Here is a 14,700-nt window from a genome sequence, read left to right on the forward strand (position 1 = left end):
ACATCCGCGGGTTCCATATGTGAAGCATCTTGCGGCATACCGGACTCTGAATGGGTCTCAGTAGAGGCCTGCGAATAAGAAGAAGCGGGTATCAGGGACTGCGAAAGCACCTCACTGAGTACCGGTGAACTGGTGACTGGCTTAGGAGAAGCGTCGTCGGCAGTTTTGGACCTCAACGGCCTGTCTTTTTCTTTGCGTTTTTTTCGGTATTCCGGTAGTCGGATGGCTAACCAACGCCATTTCTGGATAATTAAACCAAGAACCGAAATATTTTGTAGCAAAAATGTAATGACGACGGATAGTGTGCTGATTAAATAAAGCACAAAACCGACAGCAAGGTACGTCGTGGTCAGGGCCTAGGCAAGGAATACAGTACAAATGAAAATCCTTATGAGGTATTTGCTTCCCACAAGTAATACAATTATTAACTTTTACTGACATCGGTAAGGAGCAAGAAAAAGTTTCCCCAACGGGGTACTTAGCTTTAAGTTGAAGACTTCAGTTCTGAAACTCGAAAACGAAAATTTCAGGAGTCGGCCGACCAGCACTTGCAAACTGCTTCTGCTTCAGGCACCGCATGGCAAGAAAGACTGATGTAATGGCGTCGGCTGCATGTTTTATACCCCTGACAACCTGACATCATGAAAGAAGGGACAGCAACCGACGCAGGACCCAAGACTTTGTTAATCAGGCCGACTAAGGGCAACCTGCCAGCAGATTACCCAAATGTAATGACTGCAACAGTGAAACACGATGAACATCATAAGTATACATAGCCAATTAATGGCATGCACTTATCTAAGCATTTCAGTCAGATGGTATTTGTGTAGGTGAAGAAAAGCACCATAACAATGGGAAGACTGCCAATCCAGGTAAGTAGAAGTGACTGTGTGTATGGGATTGTGTGACAATGTATGTGTGTGTGTGTGACAATGTATGCGTGTGTGTGTGTGACAATGTATGCGTGTGTGTGTGTGACAATGTATGCGTGTGTGTGTGTGACAATGTATGCGTGTGTGACAATGTATGCGTGTGTGCGCGTGTGACAGTGCGTGCGTGTGTGTGTGTGTGTGTGTGTGTGTGTGTGTGTGTGTGTGTGTGTGTGTGTGTGTGTGTGTGTGTGTGTGTGTGTACTGGTTCAGCACAAAGTAGCATTACCAATGATAGTGCCCTGGGTTCTGAGACGATATGCAAACAAGCTACAGCAATTTAGAATAAAAACATTAAAGAATGAAACAATACTGATCTCAGGAACTTTAACTGCGCCCTGACTTAGGAATGGGGTCCATTCCTATCAAGGCATTAGAAACCCTAAACATTTCAAGAAATGAGATAATTAAAAATGTGAAATACTCCTTTGGTAAATGATTCTTAGTTCTCTTTATGTGGCTTCTGTTATGTTGACAGCATACACTGCCAGCAGAAAGCTTCCAATTTAAGCTGTAATGGTTGCCATCAGACAGCTGTTTAGAACTACCTTATACTTTTATTATATCAAAGAAATACAGCTAACACTGTATTAAAGAAAGCTTGGTTACATATCCTAACACTCCCCTTAGATTAAGCAGTTAAAACCAACAGATTACCTACATTTTACTGCTTCAGTTTGCAACTGTCAGAATTAAATGTCTTTGTGTTTACCTTGCATGTTCCTCTGGAAGCTTTCGCTGCCGCTGCATATGAAACATCAAATCTCCTCCATTTACATATTCGATAACAAAGAATAACCTGAAAAAGAAAAATAAAGGTTTTAAATTGCAATGACTATATATTACCCATATTACATTCTGGGAAAGCTATGAAGCTGTTTGCAGGTATATCCACTAGAACACTCACTTTGCGAAAATCAAATTCTTGTTGTTTCTTTCTGTACATACATACATATTACGCAGTTCCACATATCTTAATAAGGTTTTAGTTACAGAACGCACAAACAATACAGTAGATGGAGGAAAAAAACATTATTGATACAGCAAAATTGTATATCAGGACAAAGAGGTGTATGCTAGGAGTAAACTGCTTCTGGTTTCCACCGCAGATATTAAAACAGAGTTTAATGAATGGATTACATTCAGGAAGAATTCAGAACACATTTTCATAAGGAAGTGCTGGCTGACCTTGGGGAACACAGTTTCTTGTCAAATATATATATATATATATACATCCTCCCCACATATAAGAGCTGCAGCTTTGAGATGCTGTGAGCTGAGGAGGTTAAAGATTTTCCAAGATAAAAACATCAATGCAAATGTACCAGAAAGTTCAAACAGGGGACATGCAAGCTTACTGATGATGGACTTTCTTTATGGAGGGAAGGGGTTTTTCAAAGATGGGTTGAGGTGCAGCACTCCTTTACAGAACTACTTGACTACTCACTGCTAAGCCATAATCAGGTACTGTGCAAAGTCATGTTTAGCAGCAACACAGTCAACACACCCTGGCTGTGGAATAAAAGACCCATAACATAAAAATGTTATGTTGTCCTATCTCGCCTTCATTCATTGCTGGTTGGGTTCGGAACTGAGAATCGGTTCAGACTCAGCCTATACAAATGTTCGAGGACTTCCACCAGCTCGTGGCTACACCCTATCCCATCATGCTCAGGGAAGATTACCCAGATCTCATTTGCTGCTAAACAAGATCGGGTACTTCCATGCAGTCTCGGGCTAAGTGGAAATTGTTTTATTTGTTAGCTTTCAGATTTAAAAAAATTGTAGTTGTTGCGATTAATTGTTTAGATTACTTTTTTAGTGGTTCTTAAGAGTGTTTGCTATTTTTACTGTTTTTTCCTGTGGCCAGCGTTCTTCCTCTAGGCCTCTTTGAATCCTTTCCCTATCCTGGCTTTCATCTGAGTTAGAGAGCTTAGACTAACATTTCTTCTGTTTTTTTTTCAGTTAGGTAGTCCATTTAAGTTAGAGGGCTCCCTTCTGCTCGTTGGGCTTTCCTCTCTTTCTGACCTTTTCCCTCACTGTTTTAGGAGCAAGTTTGTTTTTAATTAGAGAATTGCGCCTTTCTACACCAGACCATAATAGGGTTTATAGTTGGTTTTGTGTTAAGTTTGTCTTTTTGTCTGTTTAAAAAAAAAAAAAGTTGATTTTATTGGATTGTTCTGGTATTCTCTGTAGATAGGATGTCTAAGGATCCTAAGGAATCTAAACCTTCGGGTTTCAAAAAATGCGATAAGTGTAGTCAAAAGATGTCGCTAACTGATGGACACACCAGGTGTGTGTATTGTTTAGGTGCTGTCCACTTAGAGAAATCATGTTCCTTCTGTCATTCCTTTAGTTCCAGGGTGTTGATGGTAGGAAGGAACAAGTTGATACTGAAGGGCTTATTAAAGATACCTTTTTCAGAGGCTTTAGAAGGGAATCAGAGTTCTTCAAAATCTATTAAAAAAAAATCTCCATCTGCTAGATCTGAAAAATCGGTTGAGAACATCCTCTGCTGCTCCACATTCGTAGCCGACGAAAAAACTGCCAAAAGAATCATCTTCGGACCCGAAGGCTTTTGGGCCTGACAAATCCTCCTCTTCAGCTCCTATTGTAATTTCAGAGCCGGTCCCCTGTATTAGAACCGGTCTCCCCAGTTCTGAGATCTCCTTTGCTGCAGCCCGTGAGGTCTCCGACCCTGTCCTCTCGACCCTAGCTGAGAATGGTATGGTGTTGTACCTTCAGGACCTACTAATACACGACCCTCCAGAGGGATCCCCCCCCACAGCTGTCTAACAATAGGCTTCACCTTATTGACTGGCATTTGCTGTACACCCTCTTTACTTGCTGTTCCCAATGTGATTTAAGTGGCCAAGTAGCTTTCCATCTGGCAGAAGTGCCCCACCAAGTAGAAAAGATTCTCTATTTTCGTAGAGCAATATCTGTGAACTTCCCCACTTAATTATTTTGCAGATGATCCCCGCATCAGGAAAGTACAGTTGTGTACACTTACCATAAATGTAGATGTTCGAGTGTATTCACTGTTGCAGTCATTACATTTGGGTAATCTGCTGGTAGGTTGCCCTCGGTTGGCCTGAATAACAAAGCCTTGGGTCCTGCGTTGGTTGCTGTCTCCTCTTCCATGACGTCAGGTCGTCAGGGGTATAAAACATGCAGCCAACGCCATTTTTATTCAGTTTTTCTTGCCCCAGATGTCAGGTGCCCCCAAATGGGGAGCAAATATATACACACATATATAGATATGCAACAGTGAATGCACTCTAACATCTACATTTATGTAAGTGTACACAACTGTACTAGGTTCTTCGTGTTTCACTGTTGCAGTCATTACATTTGGGTAGAATCCCAAAGCTATGGATGGGAGTATGGAACTAAATAGCCTTAAGAGCGGCTATAAGGCCCTGCAGAACTGCAGTGGCAAAGCCTGCCCTGGATTTGGAGAAGAGTGGCAAATGATAATGCTTTGTGAAGGTATGAACAGAGCTCCAAGTAGCAGCTTCTAGAATGTCTTTGGTTGGAACTCCTCTGAGAAAGGCTGCTGAGGTAGAGGCAGCTCTGATGGAATGTGACCTGATTCCCTTGGGCACAGGTTTACCATGGTGCAAGTAGCAGGAATGAATGCAGTGGCTTATCCACTTAGAAATAGTCTGCTTTGATATAGCCTTCCCCTCTGATCCTGAAGCAAATGCCACCAGTAGTTGCTCAGACTTTCTTAGAGATTTGGTCCTGTTTTAAGTAGAATCTTAGTTGTCTGTGTACGTCCAATGAATGTAGAATCTGCTCCCCCTTGTTCTGTAGATTTGGGTAAAATGTTGGCAGGTGAATAGTTTGATTAAGAGCCACACTGGATACCACCTTAGGCATACAGGAAGGATTGGTCCTGAGGGACACCCTGTCTGGGTAAAATGTAATAAAAGGCTCCACAGCCATGAGAGCCTGTAGTTCTGAAACCCTTCTTGCTGAAGTGATTGCCAAAAGGAAAGCTGTTTTCCAAGATAAAAAAATTATATCCGCAGTAGCTGCTGGTTCAAAAGGAGGCAGGGTGAGTTTTTCCAGCATAAAATTGAGGTCCCATGCAGGAGTTGGTGATCTTCTGGGAGGGCTTAAATTTTTGGCCCCTCTAAGATACTGTTTTAGCAGAGGATGAGAAAAGAAGGGAGGCTCCATGTTGTAATGAGCCGAGATGGCAGAGGCATGGATTTTTATTGAAGAAAAAGGTAGGCCCTTGTCAAGCATCTCAGTCAAGTACTGTAAAATCTGAGGGATATTTTGGTTTTGCTGTGTCCATTCCTTGTGCTTGGTTACAAGCACAGAATCTCTTCCATTTATCAGCATAAGTTTTTCTAGTACTAGGCCTTCTGGCTTCCAAAATGACATTCATCACAGATTTACTGACAGGTGTTGTGTGAATAATTAAATGATCAGCCATGCTGCAAGGTTCAGAGTTTGGAGCTGAGTGTGCAGAATTTGATTGTTCTGCTAAGACAGTAGATGAGATATTCGAGGCAAGTACCAAGGAGGGAGTTAAGACATATTCCTTAGAATTGGGTACCAGTGCTGACGAGGCCAGTCTGGAGCAATTAGGATCATTTTTGGTTTTTCCTGTCTGACCTTTAGTAAGACCTTGGAGAGAAGAGGCACAGTGGGAAAGGCATAGACTGATAGGTTTTTCCAACAGAAGGATAGGGCATCCACTTTCAATGCTCGTCTGTGATGAGTCCTTGTGCAGAATTTGTCCAGTTGATAACTTTGGGGAGAGGCAAATAGATCTATGTCTGGGCTCCCCCATTTCTGTTACCATGCTGAAGATTTGTGGATCCAGTTTCCACTTGTGCGGGTCCATAAGAATTCTGCTTAAGTCATCTGCCGGAGTATTTTGTTTTCCTGGCAGGAATTGAGCTTGAAGATTTATTTTATTTTTATTTTATTTTATTTTACATTTTATTTTACATTTGTTGACCGGGCTAGTCTAGCTGGATATATGTCCATTTTCAGTAGAGGCCCGGGGAGATAAGCTCCAAACAGTTAAAATAAATTCATATCAAAGAAATACATGTTTAAAATGCAGATACATTTACAGTAAAAGAGAAAAAAAGATAAAGAAAAAAGATAACTGTTCACATATTAATAAAGTATAAAAATGCAGTAAATTAGACTTGATTAGTACAAGTACTGTCTCAAGTAGACATTCAGAAAGAATAATAGCATAATGTACATGTAAATACATCTAGTAGTAAAACTTTTTTTTTTTTTTAGTAGTAATTAATACTATGATGGAGAAATAGATAGTTAGATGTTAGGATGAAGTATATGCAGGGTTCTAAAGGTAAGGATTGAGTTGTGTATCAGGAGCTAGATAGTCAGTCAGGATTAGTACAGGGGCACAACCACTGTGTTTTGAGGAAGAGCTTAAGTTTCTTTTTAAATAGAGTTGTGGAGGGAATTGTAGATAGTTCAGAGGGAAGTAGGTTCCAGTGTTTTCCAACAGTATTAGAGAAGAGGGAATCTCCAGCTTTGTTGTTTGCTTTGTCAATATTTACAAGAAGTTTGTGTGCAGATCTTAGAGACTTGAGGTTATGGTAAGGATAAATAAGAGTAGATAGAATAGGTGTTTTGGCAGGTTGATACAGTATTTTATGGGCGATGGCTAGTTGATTAATTTTCAGCTGCTGCTGAAATTCAAGCCAGCCTAGTTGCTTTAGATTAATACAGTGGTGGGTTCTGAAAGGGTTACCTGTAGCAAACCTGGCTATGCTATTGTAGATGTTTTCTAATTTCATAAGATTATGTTTTGACAGGTTAGTAAATATGGGTGAGGCACAGAGAAGGGAAGAGATTAGGTGGGAGTGGACAATAGTTATTCTAGTTGCTGGAGTGAGGTAGGGTTTGATTCTGTAAAGGGAGCCTATTTTTTTATTAATAGTTTTCAAGGTGTTGCTGATATGCGTGTCGAAGTTAAGGTTGTCGTCGATTGTGATGCCTAGCAGTTTGATAGTAAGATCTTGGGATATAGGTGTGCCATTTTTAGATAATATTGTAAAGTCTATTTGGGGAGATTTATTGGTAGGTGTGAATAGGAGGAGTTTAGTTTTTTTTTGGGTTAAGTAGGAGACATCGTTGTGTAAACCACTGTTCAACAGAGTTAAATATGTGTTGTGTCAGAGAGTGAAGTTCTGATACAGTTGTGGCAGAGCAAATAAGTGTGGAATCATCTGCGTATTGTATGCATGTAGCTAGGGGAACTGCTTGGTGGAGGTCATTTATGAATAAAGAAAACAGGAGTGGACCCAGTATGGACCCTTGAGGGACACCGATGTTAACTGGTAGATGGGTAGCTAGAGTGGAGTTCCAGAGTACAGCTTGACGTCTGTTAGTTAAGTAGGACTTGAACCATTTAATAGGTAGAATGTCAAGCGAGAGAGAGTGAAGAATTTGCATGAGTATTTGGTGGCTGACCATGTCAAAAGCCTTGGACAGGTCTAAGAAAAGTGCAGAGGAAAGGGTGTTAAGGTTACGTTTGTTGTTGATGGTGTCTGTAAAGGAAAGGAGGGCAGTGGTGGTACTGTGGCAAGGTCTGAAACCATGTTGGGTATTAGAGAGCAAGTTATTATGGAGAAGGTGGTCAAGCAGTTGCTTGTGGATACACCTTTCCATGATCTTAGATAAGGGAGAGAGTAGGGCTATGGGGCGATAGTTGAAGAGTTCAGTAGAATTTCCTCCCTTATGAAGGGGAATAATATGAGAGACTTTCCAAAGTTTAGGGATGTATCCCTCAGTGACGGTTCTATTGATTAGTATGGAGATGGGGTAGGCCATGGATTTGGCTGCTAGTTGTAAGTATTCTGCGGGTAGTAAGTCAGCAGAGGGAGTACATGGTTTGAGTTTTTGGATGAGGGACAGAATATAAGCTGTTGGGACAGGTTGGAAAAGAAATGGGGGTGGTGGGTTTAAGTTAGAATTAGATATAGTTGCGTTTTGACTAGAGAGGTGACTGGCAAGAGTTTGAATTGTTTCGGTGAAAAAGGAATTAAAGTCATTAGCAATTTGCTTGGGGTTCTCTCTGTCTGTGCCTTGTGGGTTGGGTGTGATAGATTGACTGGGCTGAAGTAACTGATTAATGTTTGCCCAGAACTTTTGTGGGTTTTTCTGGTGAGTTTGCTGAGATTGTAGGTAATAGTTTTTTTATCGGTCAATATTGCTTTTTTAGTCTCATTTCTCAGTTGTTTGAAGTGTTGGTGATCAGCAGGGTTTTTAGTTAAGCGAGATTTGTTCCAGATTTTATTTCTGAGATGGATTTTTTGCTTAGTTTCTTGAGAGAGCCAAGGAGCAGATTTAGTTCTTATCCTAATAGACCGAGTGGGGGCATGGTGGTTGAAGTAATCTACAGCTTCATCAAGAGAAAGGTGTTTTAAGCGGGACCAATTGCATGCTTTTAGTTCCTTGACTTACCAAGATGTACTTGGTAAGTCAAGGCTGTGTTCCACAATGCCACGGCTAGTCTGCAAAGGGGGTAGGAATGTGTACCCCCCTGCTTGTTTATGTACCACATAACCGTGGTGTTGTCCATCTTTATCAGTAGTTGTCCTGGATGAAGTAAGTCCTTGAAGGCTGTCAGAGCATTCTGAACAGCTAGCATCTCTTTCTGGTTGATATGCGGATGCATTTGTTTTGGGCTCCATATGCCCTGAATGCATCTCCCCGCCAGGTGGGTCCCCCAAGCACAGTCTGATGCGTCTGTAGTTAGGGTTTGGGTGGCAGGGGGTAGAGTGAATGATAGTCCCTTGTTTTGGTGACATGTCTCTGCCCACCAAAGAAACTCCTGTTGTAGGCAGGGAATGAGAGGAATCATTGTTTCCAGACTGTGACAATGTTGACTCCATAAACTTTTTAGGTACCATTGAAGTTTCCTCATATGCAGTCTTGCATATGGAATTAGTAGAATGCAGGATGCCATGAACCCCAAAGCCTGCAGAATTTGTCTTGCAGATAACTGGGTTTTTGTTGCCATCTGTTTGAAGTATGTTGTCAGTTGCCTTTGTCTGGCGTAAGGTAAGCCATCTGGGCAGTTGTATTCAAGCTTGCACCCAGGAATGTAATTATTTGAGAGGGTACCAGTTGTGATTTCTTTTCATTTATTGTGTACCCTTGGCATGTTAGAAGCCTTTTTACAAATGCCAGATGTTGAAGAAGAATGTCCTTGTTCTCTGCTTGAATGAGACAGTCGTCCAGGTAAGGATAAATTTGTATGCTTCTTTGTCTGCAAAATGCAATTACTGGTGCCAGGCACTTTGTAACGACCCTGGGCGCAGTAGATAAGCCAAAGGGCAGTGCAGAGAATTGGTAATGCAAAAAAAACCTGCCTTGAAGCGGAGGTATCTTCTGCAGGATTCCCTTACTGGGATATGCAGGTATGCCTCTTTTAAGTCTAGAGTCACTAACCAAGCGTTCCTGCCCAGCATCGGCAGTAGCTGTTGTAAAGTCAGCATTTTGAATTTTGGAATGTCCAGGAACCTGTTCAAAATCGATAAGTCCAGTGTTGGACGACAGGCATTGTCTTTTCTGGGTACCAGGAACAGTCTTGAATAAAAACCTTGTCCTTTTTCCTGTTTTGGTACTGGTTGAATAGCCCCCATATCCATGAGGGATGTAACTTGTTTCCGAGCTTCTGCCCATTGACTTTGTGGCAGATCTGGCCAACCATTTGGAATTGGCACAGTATGGAAATGAAATCTGTACCCCTGGAATACTATGTTTAATACCCACTTGTCCTGGGTAATTATCTGCCAATTTTGAGCATGAAGTGCTAATTTCCCCCCAAGGGGGCTGCCAAAAGATAAGTGCTTGGTGAAGGTAGAGGGAAGTCACTGAGACTGCTTACCGTAGGGTTGTGCTATGTTTCCTCCAGATTTAGAGGTGGAGGCACCCCATTGCTTTGACCTGTAAGAACCCTGTGATTGGTATCTAGAGCATTTTGAGCACCTGGATTTGCCTTGAGAGGCTTTGTTGGACACAGGAAAGGACCAAATTTTAGTAGGCCAGTGCCTACTGAACCTGGGTGGCTGCACTTGTAAGAAATACTTTACAGTTTGCATAGATTTAGCTTTGTCTTCCATTTTCTTTAAAACCTCTTCTGCCTTATTACCAAACAGAATATCATGCTGTAAAGGGGCGTCCAACAGTTTAGCTTTAACATGATCAGGCAGATTTTGTTCCTTGAGCCAGGCATGCCTTCTAATCACAGATCCAGTAACTGTGGCCCTGCAAGAGGCCTCCAAGGAATCAAAACCACATTGCAAAGTATGCTTTCCAACCTGTTCTGCTGCATGCAATAATTCCTGTAATTCTTTATTCTCCACACAATCAGAAATTAACATCACTTTCTGTTTCAATAAGCCCATAACATGCTGTTGATATTTAAGCATATGAAACTGGCAGTTTAAGGCCCTAATTGCCAAGGTTGCAGACGTGTAAACATTCTTTCCCCATCTATCCAGCACCTTGGAATCTGTATCAGAGGGGGTAGAATTTTTGGCTGTAGAGGCCTTTACACCTTTGGGACTCTGTGAGATAGTCTCAGGATCAGCAGCAGGAGTTTTGAATAGAAAGTTGTGGGAGTCAGGAACCCTGCAATATCTGTCTGGCTTACTAGGAGCCGGAGGTAGGGAATCAGGAGCCATGCTTGATTCCGAAAACACATCACCAACAATGTCTAATACAGGAGGTATAGCCAAAGGCCTATGCTGAGAAAGAAGAAGGTAATCCCTAAGCCTCTTTTCTGATTCAGAGAAATCCTGACTCCCCCAATGAAAATGTCATCGGTAAGGAGCAAGAAAAAGTTTCCCCAACGGGGTACTTAGCTTTAGTTGAAGACTTCGGTTCTGAAACTAGAATGCGAAAATTTCAGGAGTCGGCCAACCGGCGCTTGTGAACTGCTTCTGCTTCAGGCACCGCGAAGCAAGAAAGACTGAATAAAAATGGCATCGGCTGCATGTTTTATACTCCTGATGACCTGACGTCATGGAAGAGGAGACAGCAACCGACGCAGGACCCAAGACTTTGTTATTCAGGCCAACTGAAGGCAACCTGCCAGCAGATTACCCAAATGTAATGACTGCAACAGTGAAACACGAAGAACATCTAAGAAGTTATGTACTCTCCATAATGTTCCATGTTTGTTGTCCATATCACCTTCATTCATTGTTGGTTGGGTTTGGAACCAAGAATCGGTTCCGACTCGGCCTATATAAAAACTTGAGGAATTCCACCAGCTCGTGGTTACACCTACCCCATCATGTTCAGGGAAGATTACCCAGATCTTGTTTGCAGATACTATAGTTACTGTCTCTAAACATGTAATCATGTCCAAAAAGGACTAAAGAAGAGATTCAGAGAACATCAAGTTCCAATTATCAAGAAATCGCTCGATCCTCCAGGAGCAAAGGTTTGGGGAAGGAGAGTGGGATGCAAGAAAGAAGGTGAGATGGACAACAAACATGGAATGTTATGGAGAGTAACCTTCATTCATTGCTGGTTGGGACAGCGTCCCTAGCACCTTCTTTCTTGGGTGGCTCAAGGGAAAATACTCTTCAGAACAGTGGACCCAAAAGAGGCCCTGTTCCTGGAGGCCAAATCAACTTTGTAATGAGTGATAAAGGTACGAGGCTTTACCCATGTTGCTGCTGCACAAACTGAGTCCATAAGTAGCCTTGCCTGAAAGGCCAATGAGGTTGCTATAGCTCTTATGGAGTGGCCCTTCACTTTTCCTGAAAGTTCTCTATTCTGAGATTTATATGTAAAAATTACACAGTCTGTAAGCCACTCGGAAAGTGTAACCTTTGATATGGGGGCACCCTTCTTTTTATCTGACAAAAATACAAATAGTTGGTCTGACTTTCTGAACTCTTTCGATGTATGCAGATAGAAACGTAACTGTCTGTGTAAGTCTAATTGGTGTAGTTTGTACTCTGACTTGTTGCCATAGTTCAGGAAAAAGACAGGTAAGTCAATGGATTGATTTAAATTCGCTTCTGAACATACTTTTGGGAGGAATGAAGGGTTGGTTCTCAAGGAAACTCTGTTCTTGTGAAAGATCATGCAAGGAGGGCATATTGATAATCCTTGAAGTTCTGATATCCATCTAGCAGATGTAATGGCTATCAAGAAGGCTGTCTTCCATGTTAAAAACGTTAATTCACATGATGATGCAGGTTCAAATGGGGGAACGATCAAGTTGGATAAAACAAAGTTTAGGTCCCAGGGCTGGTACTTCTTTTACTGGAGTTCTTGGTAAGAAAGTACATTTCAAGAAGGCTTTGCAAAGCCTGTGGGACATGATTTTTAGTCCTATTTCTCCGATATGATAGTTTGATATAGCTGCTAATTGGACTCTAATAGTAGCTGCAGGTGCAGCTTCATCAAAAAGTTTAGCTAAAAATTCTAATATAGCTGTTATAGGTGCAGTAAAGGGATCAATGTTTTTGTTGAAAGCCCAGCGGGAAAATCTTTTCCATTTACTACAATTTTCTGGTTGAGGCCTTATGAGACAAAATCAAAATATGTTTTACTGCAGGGGAAATATCTGGAAACCTGGCTATATGTGGAACTGGAGCAGCCAAGCCATCAATTTGAGGGTTTGAATAGATGGATGGAGCGTCCCTGACGGATGAGTCAAGAGATCTGGAACTGGGTGAAGAATCCACAGCTCCTCTTGGAGATGGGACCATAGAAAGGGGAACCAAATCTGACGAGGTCAGTATGGGACAATGAGTATCAGATTGCTTCTCAACGTGCTGGCTTTCTGAAGGACTTTGGGGATCAAGGGGAATGAGGGAAAGGTGTAGAGGAGACCCGGGGGGGGCAGGGGAAAGGCATAGAGGAGACCCGGGGGCCAATCATGTATGAGTGAGTCCCTTGGTGACCCCCCCCTCCAGCGGGGGGATAAGAGCAAAATAGCTGCTGCATTTTGGCATTCATGGACTTGGCAGAAAGATCGCAGCAAGGCTGGCCCCACTTTTTGAAGATCTTCTCCGCTATCTCTGGCTTTAGGGACCACTCATGAGGCATCAGAATAGCCCTGCTGAGTTTGTTCGATATCACACTGGACTTCCCCGGGATGTGTGTTATCAGAAAATGTTGGGAAGAGACTGCCCATTGCCATACTCTCTGGGCCTCTCGACATAAGGAGTAAGATTTGGTTTCCTCCTTGTTTATGTACCACACTTCTGACATGCTGTCTGTCTGAATTGCAATTGTTCCTAGTGGAAGGAAGGGAGTCCTGGAATACCTATAATGCCAAAAGCATCGCTGTCATCTCTAGGACGTTGATATATGCAAGAGGTTCTCGTGTTCCTGCCAAACACCTTGGACAGTCTTTCCCAGATAATGCCCCCCAACCATATCTGGGAAGCATCCATGGTCACTGCGGCTACTGGTTGCGGAAGGATGAACAGTCGGCCTAAAGTTACTTGAGTCGAGTGAAGCCATCAGCGCTGATCTTTCTTGCAGGACTCTTATGACAGTCCTGTGAGACATGGGCAGCTCTTGCATGGACCACTGGGTGAATAGCTAATGAAGAATCCTCATGTGCAGACAAGCTAAGAATATCAAGATTATTGCTGCTGCCATGGTACCCAGAACTTTTAAAACAACCTTCTCTTGCACTTTCTTTTTGGTCACGAGGTGTTTGACTTGATGACGTAGGGTTTGAATCCTCTCGGGAGGAAGTTTGGGCAACATTTGTCTTGTATCTATGTGTGCCCCTATAAAGATGATATGCTGTGATGGCAACAAGGCAGATTTTTTGAAATTTATCGTGATGCCTATGTGAGAGCAGAGACGAATGGTGGTGTCTCTCACTCTTGATAGCAGATGCTTGGTGGTGGCAGTTAGGAGCCAGTCATCTAAGGTCGGAAACTCCCAGAATCCTAGATGCTTCAAGTGAACCATAACCACTGCCATGCATTTGAACACTCTGGGGGCTGTAGTGAGACCAGAGGGCAAAGCTCGAAACTGGTAGTGACCGGCTCCCAGCCAAAAGCGCACGTCTCCTGGATTGTCTGTCCATTTTTATGTGGTAGTACGCATCCTGGAGATCTATCGAGCAAATCCAGTTGTTTTTCCCCAGAAAGGGGAGTATCGACTGCATTGTCACCATCCAGAACTTTGACTTTTTTACAGATTTGTTTAATGTGCTGAGATCCAGAATGGGTCTCCAGTCCCGTTTTTTTTTTGGAACTAAAAAGAACCTTGAGTAAGTTCCGGATCCAATTTGGGCTGTGGCTACATTTTGGAAGACTCTCTTCTAGCAACTGTTGTTCCTCTAGAGGTGCATGATCCCTTTGACTGGGTTTTGCATCTGGGATTGAGTTTTTTCCCTAAAGGGGGAGGGGAAAAAGGTAGGAAAGAGTTGCATGGAAGAGTTCACTACAGAGTTTAAGATGGAGAGCTGGGAGGAAACTGTCTGAAACCTCCGCAGCTACAGAACTTTGAAGGGCATCTCCTAGCTCCTTCAGAAGATCCCTCTGAAGCCTAGTGAAATGGATCAGGTAGTTCAGCAACCTAAGGGCAAAGGAAGCTGATGAAAACATACACTTTCCTCATCTGTCCATCGTTCAAGACTCTTTATTCGGTGGATGGACAGATAAAGTTGTTTCAGGCAATTCCTTCTTGGTGGCTGCTACCACTACCATAGCATCTACCAGGACACCTTTACTGAGGAATCTTTATCTGAGGGTGCAGTGATGAACTTATT

General features: G+C 42.5%; 1 protein-coding gene across 1 annotated transcript in view; it reads right to left on the reverse strand.

The window, feature by feature from the left end:
* Nucleotides 1-14,700, reverse strand: part of PRKCI (protein kinase C iota) — a 1,721,954-nt gene that overhangs the window by 496,989 nt on the left and 1,210,265 nt on the right. The window contains exon 11 of the mRNA XM_044070065.1: nt 1,642-1,728. Coding sequence (XP_043926000.1) covers nt 1,642-1,728 — 87 coding nt within the window. The remainder of the gene's footprint in view (nt 1-1,641; nt 1,729-14,700) is intronic.

This window comes from Protopterus annectens, chromosome 4.part1 (assembly GCF_019279795.1).
Source record: "Protopterus annectens isolate FY-2018-M chromosome 4.part1, PAN1.0, whole genome shotgun sequence".
Lineage (NCBI taxonomy): Eukaryota > Metazoa > Chordata > Ceratodontiformes > Protopteridae > Protopterus > Protopterus annectens.